The 25,247-nt window shown below is 39.7% G+C and overlaps 1 protein-coding gene across 1 annotated transcript in view; it reads left to right on the forward strand.

Annotated features, from left to right (window-relative positions):
* Positions 1-25,247, forward strand: part of ADGRL4 (adhesion G protein-coupled receptor L4) — a 147,621-nt gene that overhangs the window by 76,344 nt on the left and 46,030 nt on the right. The window contains exons 4-10 of the mRNA XM_058176285.1: positions 1,041-1,196; positions 1,985-2,052; positions 11,735-11,911; positions 12,002-12,185; positions 16,460-16,576; positions 21,158-21,351; positions 24,103-24,279. Coding sequence (XP_058032268.1) covers positions 1,041-1,196; positions 1,985-2,052; positions 11,735-11,911; positions 12,002-12,185; positions 16,460-16,576; positions 21,158-21,351; positions 24,103-24,279 — 1,073 coding nt within the window. The remainder of the gene's footprint in view (positions 1-1,040; positions 1,197-1,984; positions 2,053-11,734; positions 11,912-12,001; positions 12,186-16,459; positions 16,577-21,157; positions 21,352-24,102; positions 24,280-25,247) is intronic.

Genomic DNA, 25,247 nt, shown 5'->3' on the forward strand with positions numbered 1-25,247 from the left:
ATTATATTATATTATATTATATTATATTATATTATATTATATTATATTATATTATATTATATTATATTATATTATATTATATTATATTATATTATATTATATTATGTTCCACTCTATGCCCAAAAAGCAAAGGGGAAACATATCTTTCATAGTGAATGAAAGATTTACCATGTAAAAATTGAACAAGCTCCACTCCTTACCAGATACGTTAATAGCTTCATTTATAATTCTAATAAAAACAAAGCAGATCACATAAACCTGAAGTTAGTCCACTGTGGCCTATATATATATTTGTCAAGGTGACCTGGATTGCACCAAGGAACAGCATAGCATTAAACTGAATGCAAAACTTTTGATCCATTTGAAATGTTAAGGAAAGCTGTTTTACTTATTTCAGATAGTTCAACATGAATAATTCACATTCTGCTATTACAATAATTAATATGCACCAATTTCAAAACATGAAAAGGTATAAATTAATAGTAAGATATCAAATCTTGCAAACTGTTATACAATTTCAATGTCAAGAATTCTTACTTTAGAAAAAAGCATAAATGGGAACTCAAGTATCCAAAGTTAAAGGATAAGCTTAGTTTGATACTTTTCTTGCTTATAATTTAGTTGGAGGGGAAAGCTTTTAATGGAACTTTCAACTGAACTTGAAATATATAATAAAGAATAAAGATAACGTGACTCTTTGTGAAGGGCATTTCATTCATGCAAGAAAGCTTTGCGTATCACAAACAAACTGAGTCCAGTTTACAATTAACAGACAAGTTATTTTCCAAACATGTATGAGGTATAGTTACTATCTCTGTTTCCAAAACTACGTACTGCTTGCACAATCTTGAACTAGAATTATAATGGTCATGCTTTCATGCCAGTTGGAGGAAGAGATTAGTTTTCTTAAAATTACTATTTTTAGGACTCACTGTATACAGAAAGTATAGATACGTTGTTGGCTTGCTATCAAAACTGCAATAAAGTGTTCATATGTACACGCTTCTTTTTTTAAAATCAATTTCTCTCCTAATTTCCAGATATAGATGAGTGCAGTGAACTGGGAACTGTTGCCTGTGGAGATCATGCACAATGTGACAATATGGATGGAGGATACAGCTGCACCTGTAATGAAGGTTATCAACCATCCACAGGAAAATTACAGTTTAAGCCAAATGATGGCACTTCCTGCCAAGGTAAATGATATTATGGTTTATCTGTTATTATAGAAGTGTGTCTTCTGAGAGGCCCACCAATGTCTGTTCAGTCTCGCTTAGATTAATCAGCTGGATATGAAAATGTAGCAATGCATGAATACTCAGATTTATATATATATATATATATATATATATATATATATATATATATAAAGGATATGTCTGCCTGTTGGAATACAGAAGCCATTTCCCTGCATACAGTAAAAGTTAAGTGGATCTCAACACAACTGGCTTCACCTGCAAGAGATCAGATTCCTGCAGTGATTTACATGTGGGTAATCATGCAATTATGCAAATATCACAAATGGCCTCTTTTGCATGATGGTGTCATCCAGCAAAGGCTGTAAATTGGTGCACATCATGCAACGAAGTGATTTATTTACACAAATGATGAGAACCACTGCAGGGATGCACTTTCTGAATGTAATGCATATTCTTCACACACACACACACACACACACACACACAGACACACACACCAAGTCAATCTGCTAAAACATGAATTCCCTGTTATTATAAAAGAGAAATTTGCTTTTCTTCTATATTGTTCCACTGTACTGTTAAATAGACAAATTACACTGAATAATTTTCAGTAGCCTACTTTTGGCAATTAAGGCTTATATATTTGTCTTTGAGGAGCACTTTACATATTGGCCTATGTGAAGGCATGAAGTCACTGAGGCTTTGTTTCACTGACTGGAAATTGACTATGTACAATTATCATGTTATGGCATATTAATTACTCTATTTTTTTTCCATTCCTGCAGCCATACCAACAACAACCTGTGAACTGAACAACTGTATAACTAAAAACATTAACCAAACTTTAGCTAAAGTAAGTAAGATTTACATTGGTATATATTTGTCGTCAGATTTTTCTAGATTAGTATAAATACTTAGACTAGAGCAGGGCTGTCAAACTCACATCATCAGGGCAGAGTCACATGACATATCGTGACTTCCCCCCCCACCCTTCACTAAACCAAGCGTGGGCATGGCCAGCACGTAACGCATCCGGTCTTTTTGACAGCCCTGGACTAGAATATTCAATTGGGACTGGGAAGACCGAGATTCAAATCCTCACTCTGTCATTAAATTAACTGGATTCTTTTAAATTTATTGGTATTAGTCTATATCATTCCATAGGATTGTGATTAAGAGAACATGGTACAGTTCAAAAGTTCTTGGAAGAAAAATAGGGAATAAATGTAATGAATAAGTAGTAACTGTCACAATCCTACAGTATACATTTATTGCAATCCTTTCATATCCACTTATGATAATATACCAGACACAGTGGCTTGTAACCCTTGATTAATTTAATTTAAGACATTTTATAGGCATCTGATTCATTGACCTAATTTATGTGTTTAAAGTGACAGAGCACAGGGGCCGTGATAGCTCAGGCTGTTAAGAAGCCTATGTCAGCCTCCACTCCAAACTTCGTATCTCTTTGTACTCCTTATATTCAGTTGTTAGATAGAAGGGGATTGTATTTCAGTTGTTAGATAGAATGGGATTGTGTTTCTAATGTAAATAGCTATTGGATTCAAGTTAAGAAGAGAGGGGCCTTTAAGAGTGTTGGTCTGACATAATTAAGGTGGGAGGAGAGATTAATGTTTGAATTCAACAGGAATGTTTGAGCGCGAACACTAACGGACATTGCATTCCTGATTTGATTGACAACCAGAGACCTGCGGAAGAAGATTACCATGGGACCCCAGGAAGGAGCTGGCATTGGACCAGACCTGATGACCTTTTGGGAAAGAGGAGGGAGGAATAGGGCGATATAGATTGTCAGCCATATTCTGTCTCAGATTCAACTTAAAACCCTGCTGCTATCCAGATGTAATTAGTAAAAGTACTTTTCTTTATTGCAAATGAAGTCAAGGTGTATTCTTTCCTAGTTATAATCAGAGGCAGCCTGACAGTAAGTTGAATCTCACAGCATGTCGACCAACCAGGATTTGAACCAAAATACCGAGGGGGTCAACAGAAAAAATTTGAAGGAAAGCAAGCCAGCTGCTGAATTGGGGGAGGCGACCAGAGGTATTTCTTCTGTCAGTTTTAACCCTGAGCTGGAGGAAATGCAGTTGGAAGAAGAGAGGAGGCTACCCGACTTCAAGGAACCTCCCTCTGGAGTAACTACAAGGAGAAAGGAGAAACTACGCACTTTTTCCGAATGGATTGAGGAGCAGAAAGTCAGAGACAGCCTCCAGTTAGAAGAGGCACTGTGGCTATTTCGTGAAGTGAAAGTAAGGCAAGCTGCGCGCCAAAGGTATGAATCCCCTATTCAGTCCTCCAGGTGGGAGGGAGAAGAGGAGGAAGAAATTACCAAGGGGCCCGATGGAGGAGTTTCCCAGGGCGGAGAGATTTCAGAAGGCCCAGAGCTAGAAAACCCCTTCCCAGAGGCAGCTGAATTGGATGGAGAACGCATGCCACCTGCTGACCAAGCGAGGCTGCGCAGGGGAAGGAAAAAGCCAAAAATTCCCCCCATATCAGAGAAATTTGATGGAAATGCCAAGGAGCTGGAACTGTTCCTGGCGATAGTGAATGACCACATGATAGACTGGGGGGAAGTTTATTGGTCACAGGCGGCACAAGTTAGAGCTGTGACCCACAACTTGACAGGAAGAGCAGCTGCATGGTTTGTGTCGCTATGTACCAACCACTCCCCCTTACTGCAAAACTACGAGCATTTTATTACTGCCCTGAGGAGGAGGTTCGAGGACCCCCTGGCAGAGCAGAAGGCCAAAGGCCGAATGAAAACCATCAGGCAAGGGAGGAGACCGGTGGCTGATTACAGCCAGGAGTTCAGTGATTTAGTTCCCTTGATGAGAGGGTGGTCGGAGGTGACCCTTGTGGACATTTACAAAGATGGTCTGAATGGAGATCTCTATGAACTGTGTCGGGCACGAGCCTCTCCAACCACGTTGTACAGCTGGTACACCCTGGCAGCGGAGATGGAAATCAAACTAGTGAAAGACCGTGGCAGAAGACAGCGCACTGGAGGACCGTGCCCTGCCCATTCTCCTGGAAGCCCTTCTAGGGACGCTCCGACATCGGAGGGTGGAAGACAACGTTCGACTGCGTGCTACAGATGTGGAAAAGAAGGCTACCGAGCAGCCGCTGCCGGGTGAAGCTGATGCCAAGGACGACCTCTGGTGGTGAAAAGGAACCAGTGAAACCAGCTGCTAAGGCGCGAAAGCTGGCAAAAGTGGGAGATGGCGTTGCCAAGACGGCCACGCCCATCAGGGAGGAGTGTGAAGCATTGACCGAAACTGATGACAGCAAAACCACGTCAGAGTCTGATGAAGATCTTCTGGTGAGTTGGACACGGGGTCCCTTGGACATTCCAGTCAAACTTCATGTACCCTCTTCGGGGAATAAGGGGGAAATGTTAGCACTACTAGATTCTGAATGTACTAGATGCATGATCAGTCCCGAACTAGTAGAGAAGATGGAACTAAACTGAGAACCCTAAGTAGGCCCATTGCCTTTGCCCAGTTGGATGGCTCTGTGGCAGGGAGAGGACCCACCCATTTCGTAACAGAACCCATAGAAATGATAATGGGAGACTATCGAGAGATCCTAAACTTCATAGTAGCTCCAGGGATGGACCAACCCCTGTTGCTAGGATTGTCATGGCTGCGGAAGTGGAACCCCCATATTAACTGGAGGATAGGAGTCTTACGTTTCTGCTCTAGTACAGTAAAGGGGGAGAAAAGAGAAACCAAGGAGGGATCTACCGTGGCCATGTTCCAAGATACAATGGGGGCAATGATCGAACGGATAGACGGGGAGGAGAGAATACCTAAGGAATACTGGGACTTGCGAGAAGTCTTTAGTGAGAAAGCATCAGATGTTCTACCTCCCCATAGGCCTATTGACTGTGCTATAGACATCCTTCCAGGGGTAAAGCTTCCAAAACCAAAAGCTTACCCCATGACCCAAAAGGAATTGGGGGAGCTACGTAAATTCATAGACAAAAACTTAGAGCGGGGGTTTATCCAACCGGCTAGGCCTCGTGTGGCTGCGCCAGTGATGTTCCGAGAAAAGAAAGATGGCTCTTTTCGTCTGATAGTTGACTATAGAAACCTTAACGCGGTGTGCATCGAAAACGTATACCCCATGCCGCTCATGAAAGATATGTTAGCGCATCTAGCAAAAGGAAAATTTTTCACCAAATTAGACCTACGAGAGGCTTACTACAGAGTTCGTATAAAAGAGGGGGATGAATGGAAAACCGCTTTCAATTGCCCCCTAGGGTGTTTTCAGTTTCGAGTTTTGCCATTTGGACTGCAGGGGGCGCCCGCAGTTTTCATGCAACTAATAAATGAAATACTCCATCAACATTTGTTTAAAGGAGTTCTTGTCTACCTTGACGATATACTTATCTATACAGAAACAATGGAAGAACATATTAAACTAGTAAGAGCAGTTCTTAAAAAGTTATTATCTGCAGAACTTTACTGCAAATTATCCAAATGTGATTTCCATCAAACTAAAATAGACTACTTAGGATACCGCATATCAGCGGATGGACTAGAAATGGACCCAGAGAAAGTGAGAGCTGTCTTAGAATGCCCCCCCCCTGCACACGCAAACAGTTGCAAAGTTTCTTGGGTTTTGCGAACTTTTATCGTCAATTTCTAAATTTCTAAATTTTAAATTTTAAAATTTTCTGTAATTTTATATGGGGTATTTTAGGTTGGTCAATTTGATGGTTTTAATTCGGCCACTATTGAATAGGTATTTTAAATTGATTTTTAACTTTGTATACTTATTGCTTTTTATCTTGGCTGTACACCGCCCTGAGTCCTTCGGGAGAAGGGCGGTATAAAAGTTTAATTAATAAATAAATAAATAAATAAATAATTCATCCCTTCCTTTGCTCAAATTGCTTTGCCAATCACCAACCTCTTAAAAACTAAAGGAGATACAAAACCCAAGCCATCATTACCTCTTGAATGGACAATGGAATGTCAAGCAGCGTTTGAGAAATTAAAACGACTGTTTGCCGCTGAACCTATTTTAAAACACCCCGACATGGATGTCCCTTTTGTGGTACAAGCTAATGCTAGTGACGTAGCAGTTGGAGCTGTTTTACTCCAAAACAATTCCGATGGTAAACTACAGCCCTGTGCTTTCACTTCTCGAAAATTAACTGAAACTGAAAGACGATGGGCTATTTGGGAAAAGGAAGCATTTGCAGTCCACTGGGCTCTTCGCACATGGAGACAATTCTTAGAGGGTTCTAATCATCCTTTTGAAGTTTGGACTGATCACAAAAATTTAGAAGCACTAAAAACTCCTAGAAAACTTTCGCCTAAACAAGCCCGATGGGCTCAATATTTTAACCGTTTTAATTTCTCCTTACATTACATTCCTGGAGGGAAAAACTTTTTGGCAGATGCTCTTTCACGCTTGCCCCAATACAATGGTACTCGCTCTGAGGTGGTTCGTCCAATACTTCCCATTCAACAGTTAGCAGCTCCAGCTATAACTCGAAGCCATACCAAAACCAAGTCATCACTACCAGAGGAACTAACTAAGTTGTTTAAGGAAGCTTTGAACTCTGATGACTGTTTTTTGGCGCATTCGCATGAATGCACGCCCCGTGATGGACTAGCTTGGATTGGAGCGAAGCTATATGTTCCTTTATCACTCACAGAAACCATCCTACAACGATGCCATGATGCCAAAATGGCAGGACATTTTGCATTTGTAAAAACCTTGCATCTTCTTAAAAGACAATTTTGGTGGCCAAGTCTTAAAAAAGACATTCAATCATATATCTCAAGTTGCCCTGTTTGCGCATCGTCTAAAAGGCCTCCAGGAAAACTTCCTGGACTACTCCAAACAGTAGCCCGACCAGGAGCTCCATGGAAAGAAATATCCATGGATTTCATAGTGGAACTACCCGAAAGTGCAGGCAATACTGTAATCTGGGTAGTGACAGACCTTTTCTCCAAACAAGTCCATTTTATTCCATGTTCGAAAATACCCTCCTCAAAGACTCTGGTGAAGTTGTTTGTACAACACATTTATAGACTACACGGCATCCCTGAACGCATCATCTCAGATTGCGGAGTTCAATTCACTTCTCAATTTTGGAAAAAATTTCTGCGAATGATTGGCTCCACCCAAGGATTAAGCTCCTCCCATCATCCCCAGACTAATGGAAGTTGCGAACGCTCGAACTCGGTACTGGAACAATATTTACGTTGTTACATTAACTATCAACAAGACAATTGGGCAGACCTACTTCCTTTTGCTCAATTCATAGTAGCACAGGATTTACTCCTTTTAAAGTAGCTTTAACAAGATTTTGTTCCCATTTCAGAACTTCCAAAGGAGAAAATCACGGTTTCCTCCTTATCAGAATGGATAGATCAAATACAAAGCACATGGAAAATGACTCGCAACGCGATCGATGACGCTCACCATGCATATAAAAAACAAGCAGATAAAAAAAGATCCCCTGAGAACAAATACCAAGTTGGTGACAATGTTTATCTCTCCACCAAATATTTACAAACTACTCAAAAGTCTAAAAAACTGGGACATAAATATGTGGGACCTTTCCCCATAGTGAAAATCATCAACCCCGTGACTGTACAACTAGAATTACCAAAAAACACTTAGAAGAATTCATCCTGTTTTCCATGTCAGCTTGCTGAAACCGGAACACACATCCACTTTCCGTGCTGACCATACCCTCGTGACGTCTCGTCTGGATTACTGCAATGCTCTCTACATGGGGCTCCCCTTGAGGGGCATCCGGAGGCTTCAGTTAGTTCAGAATGCGGCTGCGCGGGTGATAGAGGGAGCCCCTCGTGGCTCCCATGTGACACCTCTCCTGCGCAGACTGCACTGGCTGCCTGTGGCCTTCCGGGTGCGCTTCAAGGTTTTGGTAACCACCTTTAAAGCGCTCCATGGCATAGGGCCGGGTTACTTACGGGACCGCCTGCTGAGACCGAATACCTCTCACCGACCCGTGCGCTCTCACAGAGAGGGACTCCTCAGGGTGCCGTCAGCTAGGCAGTGCCGTCTGGTGACACCCAGGGGAAGGGCCTTCTCTGTGGGGGCTCCCACCCTCTGGAACGAACTCCCCCCAGGACTTCGTCAACTCCCGGACCTCCGAATCTTCCGTCGCGAGCTTAAAACACATCTATTTATTTGTGCAGGACTGGAGTAGATTTTAAATTTTATATTGGTTTTATATTGGTTTTAATGGGTTTTATTATGGATATGGTTTTTTAATATAATCGGGCTATGTAGAATAAGTTTTTTAATTGCTATTTTATCCTGTATTTATATGTATTTTTATTTGCCTGTGAACCGCCCTGAGTCCCTAGGGAGATAGGGCAGTATATAAATATGATAAATAAAATAAAAATAAATAATAAATAAATATACCCCCTCCTATACCAATTCTCATAGAGGGCGAACAACATTTTGAAATAAAAGAAATCTTGGATTCAAGAAAACATAGAAATAAAATTCAATATTTTATTCAAATTCAATATCTCATTGCTTGGAAGCACTTCCCTTTGTCCCAAGCCGAATGGGTGAACAAGGAAGATGTTCGTGCTTCAGAAAAGATAGCTCAATTCTATAAAAAATATCCTGACAAACCCAAACTTTTCTTTTTTTTCTTTCTAGGACTAACGTCCTTGTTGCAGGAGGGCCAAATGTCAGCCTCCACTCCAAACTTCGTATCTCTTTGTACTCCTTATATTCAGTTGTTAGATAGAAGGGAATTGTATTTCAGTTGTTAGATAGAATGGGATTGTGTTTCTAATGTAAATAGCTATTGGATTCAAGTTAAGAAGAGAGGGGCCTTTAAGAGTGTCGGTCTGACATAATTAAGGTGGGAGGAGAGATTAATGTTTGAATTCAACAGGAATGTTTGAGCGCGAACGCTAACGGATATTGCATTCCTGATTTGATTGACAACCAGAGACCTGCGGAAGAAGATTACCATGGGACCCCGGGAAGGAGCTGGCATTGGACCAGACCTGATGACCTTTTGGGAAAGAGGAGGGAAGAATAGGGTGATATAGATTGTCAGCCATATTCTGTCTCAGATTCAACTTAAAACCCTGCTGCTATCCAGATGTAATTAGTAAAAGTACTTTTCTTTATTGCAAATGAAGTCAAGGTGTATTTTTTCCTAGTTATAATCAGAGGCAGCCTGACAGCCTGTTATTAGAACACAGTAGCCTGCAATTACTGCAGGTTCAAGCCCGGCCCAAGGTTGACTCAGCCTTCCATCCTTTATAAGGTAGGTAAAATGAGGACCCAGATTGTTGGGGGGGCAATAAGTTGACTTTGTAAAAAATATACAAATAGAATGAGACTATTGCCTTATACCCTGTAAGCCGCCCTGAGTCTTCGGAGAAGGGCGGGATATAAATGTAAACAAAAAAAAAACTGCAGAATGAAAATATCCTGCAGTGTGTAGCAAAAAGAAATCCAACAGCATTGATTATATGATTTTTGAACTTGGATTCATTGTAGTTTCCTTTAGTTACTTTAATTTTATGAAAGCTTCAGGGACTATATAGTGCAACACGCATAATAAAAATAAAATGGACTTTCTTCATGCAAAGCTAGTATTCATTTCTTCTGGAAGCTAGAAAACCTTTACAAAACTTAATAACAACTTTCTTTCCCATATACAAGTTTGATATTGTATTTGCAACAACAGGTTTTATTTTTTATTTATTTTTTTATTATTTATTTTATAGATGTCTCATGGAATCAGGCTATAATTCAAGCAAGATTAGATATTTTACAAACACCCAATCTATTTTTTAACATTAATGATATTTCCCACACTAAATGTTCTCACAATTTTTTAACAAAATGTTGGATAACCATCTGACTGAGATGGTGTAGGGTTTCCTGCCTGGGCAGGGGGTTGGACTAGAAGGCCTCCAAGGTCCCTTCCAACTCTGTTGTTATATTATATTATATTATATTATATTATATTATATTATATTATATTATATTATATTATATTATATTATATTATATTATTATATTATATTATATTATATTATATTATATTATATTATATTATATTATATTATAACCCTACCATTCCATAACAAGAGAAACAGAGAACTAATATATATATTTAGTTATCTTTCTTGTTTAAGCATGTGGATTATTTCAATGGTAGTCCAGCCACATAAAGGGATGCAGTGGCTCAGTGGCTAAGATGCTGAGCTTGTCTATCGAAAGGTCGGCAGTTCAGCAGTTCGAATCCCTAGTGCCACGTAATGGGGTGAGCTCCCATTACTTGTCCCAGCTTTTGCCAACCTAGCAATTTGAAAGCACGTAAAAAATGCAAATAGAAAAATAGGGACCACCTTTGGTGGGAAGGTAACAGTGTTCCGTGTGTCTTTGGCATTTAGTCATGCTGGACACTTGACCACGGAGATGTCTTCAGACAGTACTGGCTCTTCGGCTTTGAAATGGGGATGAGCACTACCCCCTAGAGTCGGGAATGACTAGCACATAAGTGTGAGGCGAATGTTGTGACCAAGGCCCAAGTAGTGATTACCAAACACAATTCAGTCCTGAACAAACTTATTTTATTACATTCATTCTCAGCTTAGTCCAAAACGAATTCTTATAAACAGTCCTTTGGCCTTATCACCATCCTTTGTTGTCTTTGGCAACCTGCCCAATGTGTTTTTTTGGCAAAAACCCCACAAAGTTGAAGAGACGCTGACAAAAAGCAATGAAATTCAATGTTGCTTTTTCACAAAGAACCCAACAACTCGTTGCTGCTCTTTTAAGCCTTATGGGAGAGATCAATCATCTTCTGGCCTTACTCCTGAGTCGTCCTTTTTGCTTCAGCTGCTCTTGCCTTCTGATGGCTCTTCTCATGTGTGCACTAGGAACAGGCTCCTCCTGTTCCTCTGCCTCTCTGCTGTCTGCCTCTGGAGGCTCCAAAGTCCATGCATCTGCCTCTCGTCCGGGCCTTTCCCTGACTCCAGGACTGGCCCATCCTCCTTCTCACTGTCCAACTCCACTGCTAAGTCCGCAGGCTGCTGGTGACCACAACAGGGAACCTTTAACTTTACCTTCACCTTCACCTTTACCAGCCACGTATAACAGAAATACCCTGAAATTGGTACACAGAATTGTTAATTAGAATTAAATTTATCCTGGTGCAAATATTGATCCAAGGGTAAGAATTTCTGGGTAGAAATAATCTTTAGATATCGAGCAAAACATTCTTAGTGCAACATTGTGAAATCACCTTACTTAGAGATATTTATTACTATCCAGAAATTCACGGCAAGGTTACATTTGAATCCAGGCCTTTTCTGTGTAGACAACCTATATTTTATCCACCATACAATTTTCTCTCTTTCAAGCTCAGCAGAAAAAATGGTAGTAGCAACTTTTTATCTATCAATTAAGCACCAATATTGACTCTTCATTTAAAATGAAGTACTGGACAACATGCATAATGGTTTAAAATTTTCTTTCAGATTAGTGAATTAAAAGATCCTCTGGCTGTATTACAAGAAATCAACAAGAACAGCATAGGACCCGTTACACCAGTTGAAGTAATTTCTTACATTGAAATGTTATCTGTACCCTTTTCCTTGCTGAGTATCACAAATTATACCATTTCTGATGAGAGGCTTCGAGATCAAACTCTTAACGTGAGTGAACTGGGATTTAAAGTTTTCGTTACTTACAAGATGTCTTATTCGGGGAACAATGTTAACATAATCTTTTTATTAACCCAACAGGAATTCGTTAGTACTGTAAATAATTTTGTTCAGGAAGATAAGAAGGCAGCCTGGGAAGCTGTCCCAGCAGACAACAGAAGAAGAAGCCTCACCAAATTGATGCATGCTACCGAGGAAACAACAGCCTTCCTATCTCAAAATTTCCCAAAGATGGCAGAAGTAGACATTAATGCTAGTGATATGGGTATGCTTTGGGAAACAAAACACATTGGAGATGAGTTGTTCTTGTTCTTGTTCTTGTTCTTGTTCTTGTTCTTGTTCTTGTTCTTGTTCTTGTTCTTGTTCTTGTTCTTGTTCTTGTTCTTGTTCTTGTTCGTTCTTTCTTTCTTTCTTTCTTTCTTTCTTTCTTTCTTTCTTTCTTTCTTTTTTTGCATCCTTGCAGACAAATTGTTGACGTTAGAAGCAGAATCATAAGTTTGTTCTCAACTGTTTGAAATCCAATGGATGTGAGCTATTTATTCTTGGTATTTAAAATTGAATGGGAGGCTAGATAACCTCTTGGGTTTTCACATCTAACCCTGCCATTGATTTTCAGGCATGTATTAGGGAGAAGTTTAGCAAAACCTTTTACCAGAGATGGATAGATGGCAGTCACTTCTTTTCTGACCTGATTATCAGTCCCATTTCTCAAGGTGGACAGCCTGTGGCTTGTTGGTGGCATGACAGTCCTTAAAATCTTTCAATGAGAGAAATACCTCCCCAAGCAGCATATGAATTTGTTTCATTACAGTCTCTTAACGTACGAGGAGTATACAGGTTGTCTTTGATTTACAACCACAAATCAGCCAAAACTTTCTGTTGCTAAGTGAAACATTTGTTAAGTGAATTTTGTCCCATTTTATGCCCTTTTTTTTGCCAGAATTCTTAAGTGAATCACTGCAGTTGTTAAGTTAGTAACATGGTTGTTAAGTGAATCTGGTTTCCCCATTGACGTTGCTTGTCAGAAGATTGCAGAAGCTGATTGTATGACTCCAGAGCACTGCAATTGCCATAAATATGAATCAAGCATCTAAATTTTGATCACATGGTCATGGGGATGCAGCAACATTTGTAAGTGTTTTTCAGTGTAAGTTTTTTCAGTGCCATTGTAACTTCAAACGGTCACTAAATGAATGGTTGTAAATCAAGGACTACCTCTAGTTCTTTCAATTGACTAAATGCAGATTACTCTTTCCTAACTTTCAAGCCATCCATATTCTCCTGATGATGTCCCTCAACAGTGATAGCAGTGTTCCAATATCTCAGGGGTTGCCACAGAGAAGAGGGAGTCAAGCCATTCTCCCAAGCAACTGAGGGCAGGAGACAAAGCAATGGATGGAAACTAAACAAGAAGAGAAGCAACCTAGAACTAAGAAGAAGTTTCCTGACAGAACAATTAATCAGTGGAACAACTTGCCTTCAGAAGTTGTGAATGCTCCAACACTGGAAGGTTTTATGTGGAGATTGAACAACCATTTCTCTGAAATAATATAGACCAGAGCTGTCAAACATGCGTCATCATGGCATCGTCACATGATGTATTGGGACTTTTTTCCTCTTTGCTAAACTGGGCGGGCTGGCTCAGCACGTGAAGCATCTGGCCCGTGTGCCACGAGTTTGACACCCCTCGTATTGAGTTTACTAGCTGAGCAGGGTGTTGGACTACAAGACCTCCAAGGTCCATTCCAACTCTATTCTTAGGTGCTGGAAAAGCTTTTAATGAGAGCCTGCATATTGAAAACCATTGTTCTTTAAAAATAAATAACTAAACAAAAATTCTGCAAAAAATAGGAGTATGCCGCTAAGTAATTCCAACCCATCAGTCAAACTTTTGTTTTGTTTACAACAAAATTGCTCATTGACTTTTCCATTGTTTTACAGGGGATTAAAGCACTGGACTGAAATGTAAAGCTAAAAGATTTCACGTGCTACTTTCTCATTTCTACTCTGTGGTGGGGGTTGGGGGGGTTGATATTTGGTCTGTTTGTTTTTGACAACAAATATCATTAGAGTCCAATGCAGTTGAATTGCATGCCTTTATCTTCACATAAACGCACACTGAATGGATTGCAAAATAAATACTTTCAAAGGTATTGTCTCCTGTGCTTTTAAAGAAATTGGTATTCACTTTCAGAAATGCATTTTTAATAAAGTGGAAGCTCTTCTGAAAGCAGCTTTCGTTATTCTTTACCAAACCTCGCTTAATGCAAAGCAAATTAGAGGTTACATTTTTCCCCCCCAGGCAAAGAATGAAAAGGTACAAATATGGAATTAAAGGACATCCACCTACCATGAATAACGTGGTCCTACAGTTTAAAGCACATGAGCAAAATAGTAAAGGGCTATGGATCGATGTAGGGGATGAGGCCAAAGGGACAAACCATGAAATATATAGCATGAGATCGTGTTAATGCATTAATATTATGCATTAATATGAATCATAATATTAATACTGCCATATTAATTTCTCGTACTTGAACATTGAGCGATACAAGCACACAATAAGTTCATTCGCATAATAGGATGTGTTGTTATTTGGGCACCACTGCACTTTGCTGTGGAATTGCTGGATTGAAGGGTTTTTTGAAACAGTAACAACATTGTGCTTTTTGAAGCTGTAGTAACTGTATATCTCAGTGTACAGGTAGTTCTCAACTTACGACATTTCATTTAGTGTCTGTTCGACTCTGAAAAAAGTGACTTATGGCTGTTTTTCACTTTTATGACTGTTGCAGCATTCCCATGGTCACATGATCAAAGTTCAGATCAGTGGTGGAATTCAATTTTTTTTACTACCAGTTCTGTGGGTATGGCTTGGTGGGTGTGATGTGGCTTGGTGGGCATGGCAAAGGAAGGATACTGCAAAATCCCCATTCCACGTTGCTCCCAGGTAACACCACTCCTGCGCAGTCTGCACTGGCTACCTGTGGTCTTTCGGGTGCGCTTCAAGGTTCTGGTTATCACCTTTAAAGCGCTCCATGGCTTAGGGCCCGGGTACTTACGGGACCGCCTGCTGTTACCTTATGCCTCCCACCGACCCATATGCTCTCACAGAGAGGGTCTTCTCAGGGTGCCGTCCGCCAAGCAATGCCGGCTGGCGGCCCCCAGGGGAAGGGCCTTCTCTGTTGGAGCACCTACCCTCTGGAACAAACTTCCCCCCGGTTTGCGCCAACTATCTGACCTTTGGACCTTTCGCCGGGAATTAAAAACTTATTTATTTATCCAAGCGGGACTGGCTTGATTTTTAAATTCTCAAATTTTTAATTTTTAGTAATTTTATATGGTGTATTTTAGGTTGGGTCAATTGACGGTTTTAATCTGGCCATTATTGAATATGTATTTTTAATTGATATTTTAATTTTGTATATTTAATTGTTTTAACTTTGGCTGTACACCGCCCTGAGTCCTTCGGGAGAAGGGCGGTATAAAAATTTAAATAAATAACAAAATAACAAATAACAAAATTCCCTCCCCACTCTTGGGAAAAGAATATTGCAAAATCCCCGTTCCCACCCCACTCTGGGGCCAGCCAGAGGTGGTATTTGCCGGTTTTTTTGTGGTTTTTTTTTTTGTTTACATTTATACCCCGCCCTTCTCCGAAGACTCAGGGCGGCTTACAATGTATAGGGCAATAGTCTCATTCTATTTGTATATATTTACAAAGTCAACTTATTGCCCCCCCAACAATCTGGGTCCTCATTTTACCTACCTTATAAAGGATGGAAGGCTGAGTCAACCTTGGGCCGGGCTCGAACCTGCAGTAATTGCAGGCTTTGTGTTCTTAATAACAGGCCTTACCAGGCAGAGCTAAACCGGCCCCTACTCTCCGAACTACTCAGAGTTTCTGCTATCGGTTCTCCAGAACCTGTCAGAACCTGCTGAATAGCACCCTTGGTTCAGATGCTTAGAAACTGACTCATATTTATGACGGTTGCAGTGTCCCGGAGTCACGTGATCCCCCTTTGCAACTTTCTGACAAGCAAAGTCAATAGAGAAGCCAGATTCACTTTACAACTGTGAAACTAATTGAACAGCTGTAGTGATTCACTTCACAATTGTGGCAAGAAAGATTATAAAATGGGGCAAAACACACTGAACAATTTCTTGCTTGGGCTCAGTTGTGGTCGTACTTCGAAAACTGCCTGCAATAGTTCTTGCAGAACTTTATATTAAGCTAGTCTTCAGTGCAACTGTTATTTACAAAGACATTATTAATTAATGTTTAAAACACACCTATTCATTTGCGCAGGACTGGACTAGTTTTTAAATTTTATAGGGGTTTTAAATTGGTTTTAATATTTATACTATTTTTAATAATTTGGCTTTTAGAATAAGTTTTTTAATGGTTTTCTTAATTTGTATATATATGTTTTTTACTTGCCTGTGAACCGCCCTGAGTCCTTCGGGAGATAGGGCGGTATACAAATACGAATAATAAAATAAAATAAATAAAAAATTATTCCCCTTTTTCTTTTTCAGCTTTAAGGCTTTATACTTTTGACACGGAGAAGGTGAACCTCATCAACCAAAATACTCAGATGGGAGGAGACAGTATTAAGATCTCTGCAAAGAAAAAAGAAATATCGGCTGCTAAAGGTTAGGATGGTGGTTTGGGGTTTGTTCTGTCCCCCTTGCCTCAATCTGAGCAATGACTTAATTAGCCGGCAACTATCAGCTCTGGCAGCAAACTAGCAAGTGTCTGCCAAGTGTCTCTGTTATCTCTCTTGATGAGTCAACCAGGAACAAACAGTACTTCAGCTCTAGTTAAGCAGTTGATTTGCTTGTCACAAAGTGGTATAGCAGTCCTGATGCTTTTATATCTGTGGGGTGTGGCTCCATGACTCAGCACTTCCTAGGCCTGCCCCACCCGTGCTTCTGTTGTTCCCGCCTCTCCTGCCTACAAAACCTAGGGTCCAGCCAGGCCTGATCGCCATCAGGCATAGCCTGGGGGGGGGAAGAGCCAGGGGACAGAGGCCTCGTTATCTCCTCCACCTGGCCTGCCTCTGGCTCCTGAAGCTGAGCCAGGGAAGCCGGTGCTCCAGAGGTAAGTCCTGATGGCCCTTTCCCCTCACTTTCCGAGTCACTTTCTGGCAGAGGGCCCAGCTCGGGGGGCGCAGACACAACAGGGTTGTTGTTGGTACAATATCTGGACTCAATGGAAAACTCCTTCTTTTTCTAAGATTCATCAGCCTCATTGTTCCGCTAGCAGTATGAAGAAATCCAGTATAAAGTTAAATATATGAACTAGAAAATGGAAAAAATTTGATGCCGTTCTGGGATTTTCATTCTCACACTGATAAATCTTCATAAGTATTTTATGATCTGTTGCATACATTGACTGATAATGAACTTGTGAAAACTACATTTGTCTATAAGGAAACCTTTTCCTTAGATTTCAGGGGTGCAATAATCTGCAAGCAGTCCCCTGTCTCCCTTGAATCCTGAGCAGAATAACTGAAATAGTGTAGAACAGTGTTTCTCAACACTGTTAAAGATGGGTGGACTTCAACGCCCAGAAGTCCTCAGCTATCTTCTGGGAGTTGACATCCACCCATCTTAAAGCTGCAAAGCTTTAAGCCATCTTTAAGCCATCAAGCTTTGCAATCTGGGATATTCTGGGGGCTGAAGACACCCATCTTAAAGCCTCCAAGGCTGAGAAACACTGGTGTAGAGAGGTTCTCCATCATTTTGGTCATGGCTTCAGTCACTAGTTTCTGAAGTCATATATGAACGACATACCTTGGGGTGAAATTCTAAAGGATAAATAAGCCTTAAAGGGATGGGAGAAGCTGGTAAATGAAATACTGAAATCACAAGCACAAACTCCTTGGAAAAAGAAGAAAAAAATGGGGAAAGCACAATGTCAAAAAATAAAATGCAAATGAAATAGAAAATGGAAACAGGGATTGATAATTAAGTAAGAACACAAACTGTTGGTGTGAGATTTTAAGGATAGACTCAGGAAGGCTAAAACTTAGAATGAGAAGAAGATGGTGAAAATGAAATTGCCTGGTATCTTATTTGTCTTCTCTCAGAAGAAAGAGTTCCTAATGTAATTGAGGCAAACAGAGAGGACAATAAAAACTGCTAAAGGAGTTGGATGTGTTTAGCTCTCAAAAGAAAAAAGGAGTGATAAAACACTCATTTTCATACTGGATATATATAACATTATCCTATTCAAAAGGGAGATTGAGCTGCTGTCTGTTGAGGCTGAAAGTATGAAAAAGAACAAGTTAAAATTAAGGGATGGATGGATTGATGGATGGATGGATGGATGGACAATCTGAATATTTTTTTAAAAAATAAAAATTTTAACAGTAAGAAAAATAAGCCACCTGCCTAAAACAGTGGTAGAATCTCTTTCACTGGAGATTTGCACATGAAATCTTCAAAATCTTCCTGATTTGATCTGTTCCTCCATTCACCTGAGAGATGGGGTTTCAAACTCAAGGCCTGGGGGCCAGATCCAGCCCACAGGGTGCTTAGATCTGGCCCACGGGGCCATCCTGGAAACAGCAGATCAGCCCATGGTGCCTCTGTCAGTGAAAACGGAGCTCCGTTTTCACATGAGAAGGTTGCAGGAGGCTGTCACAGCCAAAAACAGAGCTCGTGAGCCTGTTTTCACTGGCAGACCACTCGGGCTGCCACAGGCACCCCCGACACGAGCAATGCCCATCCTGGTTCCCCAAGGTCAAACATATCCCTGATACGGCCCTCAATGAAATCAAGTTTGACACCTCTGGACTGGATGCTCTATAACAGCAATTCTCAACCTGTGGGTCGCGACCCCATTGTGGGTCGATTGACGATTTGCCAGGGGTCCCCTAAGACCATTGGAATAATGGGAAGTACACTTGCGAGTCGAAGAATCAGGAATTCGGCTTCAGGTGCGATGAATTAAAAAAGAGAGAAATCTTTGCTCTGATGTCTCCCTCTCAAGCCAGCTGCAATCACTCCCAATCGCTAGCCTAATCTGGCTTCAGGCGTGATAAACTTAATAGGGGAGGAGTCTCTGCTTTAATGCCTCCGTCCTCAAGGCAATCGCAAGCAATTCAGATCGCTAGCCAATACGGCTTCAGGTGCGATAAATTCAAAAAAACAGTTTGCCACTTTTTTTCCCCTTCTGCGGCTGCTGAGGCACGCTGAGATCGCTGCCTAAATAATTTTACGGTTGGGGTCGCCACATCGTGGGGAATTGTTGTTAAAGGGGTCGCAGCACTATAAAGGTTGAGAACCACTGTTCTATAAGGTTCCTTCCCATTTAAAAAGTCTGTGGTTATCTGAAAGCAGACAGGAAAGGAAATTTGTGAAATGCATTGTAGGTGAGAAAAAGGAGGACGTGTAAAAAGAGAGAAGTCTAACAGGAGCCATGCAATCTGAGTCTTCAGGAGCAGATGTTTGGTTATTTAGGATATTTAATATACCAATATATATAAAGTACTTTCCATCTCTTAAATAAGTCGTCTATTCCCATAAAAATGAGATAACATTTTTCACAAAGTGATAGAGTATTACATGATCTTGGGTGTATCATGACCCTGGAATTTAACCACAGGACTATAATTCCACAAGTGAAAGTATATTTTTAACTGTACACTGGGGGAGTGGTAATATTGGTGCTTTTTGGGTTTTGTTTTTGTTTTACTTGAAATTGATAGTTTAAAAGTTTTTTTCCTCCCAGTCAGATGGACCTTTAATTTAGGAAGTCTTGTTAATGCGGTCTGCAAAGTATTGTTCTTTTCCCTATTTTAAAATAAATTGGAATGGAGTGGGAGGAATGCCAAAGAAATTAAACCTAAAGTTTACATGTTGACTATGTCACATATCTTTTATATTACATGTGATTCATGGACTTGATTACAGAGGAGATTAAAAAAAAGTTTCTGCATCCCTTGGTAAACAGAGTTTTCATTTTATCTGATCCTAGACAAAATGTAGTTAGCTTACAAGCCAGTGTCCAACTCTGATTTCTGAAGTAGGCTTGCTTCCCTAATCACAGTTTGTGGTTCAAAGAAAATGTGGTTAGTTGGAAATGGAAACAAATATTTTTGATGCCATCCTTGCAGCTATGCCAAAGTATCAGAGTCTGTTTATGAGTTACATCTGAACTCTTTGTATGAGCTGACCCCGAAATTAGCCCCCTATTGATTGCTCCTTTCTCCATATTGTACACAATATTTAGTGTGACTTTCTGTCTCAGTGGGAGCACCAAACATAAATGCTTTTAGAGCTTTAGTGTTGATCATAACAATAGGGGGAGGCAAGATTCTTGGCAAGGTATAAATGTGCTTGGATATACTGTATTTAAGTTTAAATGATGAGAAGTAAGGAATCCAAATTACTGGATTTTAAAAACATTTGCTGGTGTTTTCTTATATTTCATAAACATTATGATCACCCTTCTGTCATTACCATTTCCAAGCAAAGTCACTTGTTAGGAAAAGATATAGGTCTACATTCAGAATGCTATCTAGTTTATAAGAGCTATACTCAGTGGTGGGATTCAGCCAGTTCGCACCACTTCGGGAGAACTGGTTGTTAACTTTCTGAGCAGTCTGGCAAACTGGTTGTTGGAAGAAATAATTAGGGCAGAGAACCAGTTGTTAAATTACTTCAATCCCATCACTGGCTATACTGCTTGGAGAATTATATGAGCAGGGGGTGTGCGACGGGGTTAAAAAAAAAGAGGATGGCAATCATGACTGTGTGAATTAAGTCTTGAACCTTTTTTTTTTACATTAACCTTTTGGGTGATGCATCTAAAAATGAGGTGGAGATTCACGTGCATAGTTGCAATGGGCAATGTGAACAATCCTTGTCTGGGACTGGAAACTAATCCCCTAATGCCTGGAACCTATACCCTCTTAAATTGTACAGTTGGAAGATTTACCTTCCAAAAATATGGACAATATTCTTTGATTGAATGTTTTATCATTAAATGTAATTTCTAACAGTTACACAGCCCTTACTGCTTTAAACATTTCCCTCTGTTTCTGCAGTCTTTCCATAAGTTTTCTGCAAAATTTCCATTGGTTTGATATTTTTCTTGTCAGAGTTTGAAAAGATTTTTTTTATTGTTGTTTCTTTAGTGTTTGAAAACATTTAACTATTTATATATATATTTTTTAAAAAATCAACAATCCTCAAACCACTAAGCATGTTTTATTTGATGGATAGGCACAGTTGCAGTTGTGTTTCTGCGATACGACAATATTGGAGCTCTGCTTTCATTACCACAGAATTTGTCCCTGACAGAAAATACGGAGGATGGAGAAATAGTAGGTTCATCAGTTATAGCTGTTGCAATTAGGTCCACTCCACCTGGGCTGTATCCAGCTGAGAAAATATTATTTACTTTAAAACATACTCAGGTAAGCTTTCTTTTTAAAACATCTCTCACTTAAGACTGTAATTTTTCTGTAGTGGGTTGAAGGGCTGCTTTGGCTCTATCCTTATAACTCTGTTGTTTGCCAATATGGCATAATATAATTAGAAGGGAAATTACAAGGTTGTGTTTAATACAGCAAGTGCAAGGCAGGGAATAGGAGTAGTAGGTAGCTACTAAAAAGTGTGACTAGAAACTGACAAGAATAATGAATGCATAGAAGTCTTATTACACATTTGTCAACAATGTGCTCTTCCTTGTTGGAGGCTGAAGTGTATATGAGCATTTTTGAAAAAGAAAATAGCACCCAAGAAAGAATTAATGAAGCACACTTTGTAAGTGTTAAAGAAAGATTCATTTATAGAAAATGCATTATAGGAATAAGTAAAGCCTAGATCATTGATTCCTACTATATACCCTGGAAGAAAGGAAAAAACAAATTATTTCAGATTGGACATCTCTTGCACAAGCAGTAATAGGTGAAGTAAATCACTTAATGCTCTACCAGCACCCTACTGCCCCTGGTGATCAGTGGATTATGAGGTCCTAAAGGGTCAGTGCCAATAAGTTTGTACTTCCAACTCTCAATTCTGAGCATTTCCCACCTGCAAAGAGGGAGGCTGTTGCATTCCTGACGTTACTTAGCAAAGTACAACCACCACGAAGAATAAAATTTAACAGGGCATCTAAGTGAACAGTGCCACTGTTTCTTATAGCCGTCAGCAATCACAGTGACAGTTTTACAGAATAGCTATATAATTCCGGATATTTCGTTTTGGATTACTTGCCATTATACAGTGATAGTACATAACAGCTGAGAGCTATAGAATGATAAATGTAGATTGAAAAACTGAACATTCTAATCCACACATAGCCATTAAACCCCACTACATATTCTTAGAAAGTAAGCGCTTCTTGATTTAGGCATTCTCATGAATGTCAAGTACCTATTGTGAATTATTTGGAGGAGGTTCAGGGTATAATAACAACAACATCCCATATGTGAACGTTGAAGGTAGAATAAGGGAGAAGGGATGATAGAAGGACATTTTTAAAAAAAAAAAAGTAGAGGCATTTTCCATAGATGTTAGAAGTTCAAGACTGAAAGCAAGTCAAATATATCCAATAGAAAATAAAGTAGAATAGAATAGAATAGAATAGAATAGAATAGAATAGAATAGAATAGAATAGAATAGAATAGAATAGAATAGAATTTTATTGGCCAAGTGTGATTGGACACACAAGGAATTTTTCTTGGTGCATATGCTCTCAGTGTACATAAAAGAAAAGATACGTTCATCAAGGTACAACATTTACAACACAATTGATGATCAATATATCAATATAAATCATAAGGATTGCCAGCAACAAGTTATAGTCATACAGTCATAAGTGGAAAGAGATTGGTGATGGGAACTATGAAACGATTAATAGTAGTGCAGATTCAGTAAATAGTCTGACAGTGTTGAGGGAATTATTTGTTTAGCAGAGTGATGGCCTTCGGGAAAAAACTGTTCTTGTGTCTAGTTGTTCTGGTGTGCAGTGCTCTATAGCGTCCTTTTGAGGGTAGGAGTTGAAACAGTTTATGTCCAGGATGCGAGGGATCTGCAAATATTTTCACGGCCCTCTTCTTGATTCGTGCAGTATACAGGTCCTCAATGGAAGGCAAGTTGGTAGCAATTATTTTTTCTGCAGTTCTAATTATCCTCTGAAGTCTGTGTTTTTCTTGTTGGGTTGCAGAACCGAACCAGACAGTTATAGAGGTGCAAATGACAGACTCAATAATTCCTCTGTAGAATTGGATCAGCAGCTCCTTGGGCAGTTTGAGCTTACTGAGTTGGCGCAGAAAGAACATTCTTTGTTGTCCTTTTTTAATGATGTTTTTGATGTTAGCTGTCCATTTGAGATCTTGCGATATGATAGAACCCAGAAATTTGAAGGTTTCTACTGTTGATACTGTGTTGTCAAGTATTGTGAGAGGTGGAAGTATGGAAGGGTTTTTCCTAAAGTCTACCACCATTTCTACGGTTTTGAGTGTGTTCAGTTCCAGATTGTTTTGGTTGCACCACAAGGCTAGTGTGGTGTGTATATACTACTTTGTAGTATATATACTACTTTGGCAAGTATATATACTACTTTGGCAAAATTAGAGCTACAGGAAGCAAGCAAAGAATAATATGCTCATTTTGGTTGGCTAAAAATAAAAAAATGAGACAGCAACCAATTAAAAAAAACTAACTGTGGTTCCTTATGGATTGTCCAATGGCATAAAATGCAACTAGCATCCTGGCCCAGGCCCTAAGGATAAAAGCCAGATCTTCAAGACCTTCCAAATTTCAGAGGTGAGGTTGTTCATTAGAAGAGGTTTACACACAATTGTATCAGAGGTGCGTTTCAGCAGGTTCTGACTAGTTCTGGAGAACTAGTAGTGGAAATTTTGAGTAGTTTGGAGAACTGGTAGTAAAAATTCTGACTGGCCGTGCCCCCATCTATTCTCTACCTCTCAAGTCCCAGCTGATTGGAAGGAAATGGGGATTTTGCAGTTACCTTCCCCTGGATTAGGGAGAGAATGGAGATTTTACAGTATCCTTCCCCTGCCACACCCGCCAAGCCACACCGACCAAGCCATGCCACGCCCACTAAGCCACATCCAAAGAACCAGTAGTAAAAATGTTTGAAACCCACCATTGAATTGTATGCCGTTTATCATTCTTAATACATTTTGTTTCTGCTCCAGACTGTAGGCAAAAAAGATGTTAAATGTGTATTTTGGAATTATTCAGAAGACACAATGGAAGGGAACTGGGCCACAGAAGGGTGCGAGAGGACCCACTCCAATAGCACACATACGTCTTGCAGATGTAACCATCTTACTCATTTTGCAGTCTTGATGTCTTCAAATGGCTCTAAAGTTGTAAGTGGGTTGTTGTTGTTTTTGTAATTTAAAGACTATTTTTTTTAATTAGTCTTTTCTATTTGGGGCCATAAACTCCATTTATAAGGAAGATTATCTGCCAACAGATTAATCTCTTCCTCCACCACTTCCTTCTTCAGGATTAGATATTTCTGTGGCTAGGTTGATCTTGAACATCACATTCTTAGACTCTCTAGATATCCACTGGTACAACACAGTCCCTTTTCTATTTTACTTTCTGTGCTAGAGGTTTGTTCACTGTTCATTTTCCATGGTTTATCATGGAACACCTAATTTTTTCTTAAATGGCCAGCTGTTCATTTACTTTTTGATATATCTTTGTTTGGAAAAAAAGAGGGGGCGCCTTATACTTTAAAAAATCTGAACTCAAAATGACTCTTCCATTTCAAAAGGTATTCTCACCTACATTTAGTTGGAAGAAAGGTCCAATGGAAATGAGAGATCTATACTAAATATGAGTCCCTGCACTATGTTTCACAGACAATAGAAATTACTACAGTTGCATGCCAAAGTTACAGCATCCCTGGTAAAATTGTATGGATCAATGAAGTCTCTTTCACAGTCTGACTCTGCAATGTGACAAAGAGCATTAGTTTATCTACAGTTTAACCTATCCTCCTGCAATCGCTACCTTGTTTTCCAACTGCCCCACTGATCAGTTCTTGGTGAAGTGGAAGAGAACTGATTGCTATCCAAACTTTTTTTTCCCCGTTGCCAAACTTATTCTGTGCAAGAACTGTGGGTTTCATTAAACACTTTTCTACGCATCACTTCTTAGTCTGTGTACTATATCTCAGAAAGCCATTAGAAAGACCCTCATTTGTCCTTCATGATTTTTAATATTCACAGCGTGTGCTCACTCCAGAGGTTTAGAATGGAGAACACACAGAAGTTTCACACTTTTCACACTTTGGAGATGACATTTCAAAAATTAGATTTCGCAGTGC

The sequence above is a fragment of the Ahaetulla prasina genome, chromosome 3 (assembly GCF_028640845.1).
Source record: "Ahaetulla prasina isolate Xishuangbanna chromosome 3, ASM2864084v1, whole genome shotgun sequence".
Classification (NCBI taxonomy): Eukaryota; Metazoa; Chordata; class Lepidosauria; order Squamata; family Colubridae; genus Ahaetulla; species Ahaetulla prasina.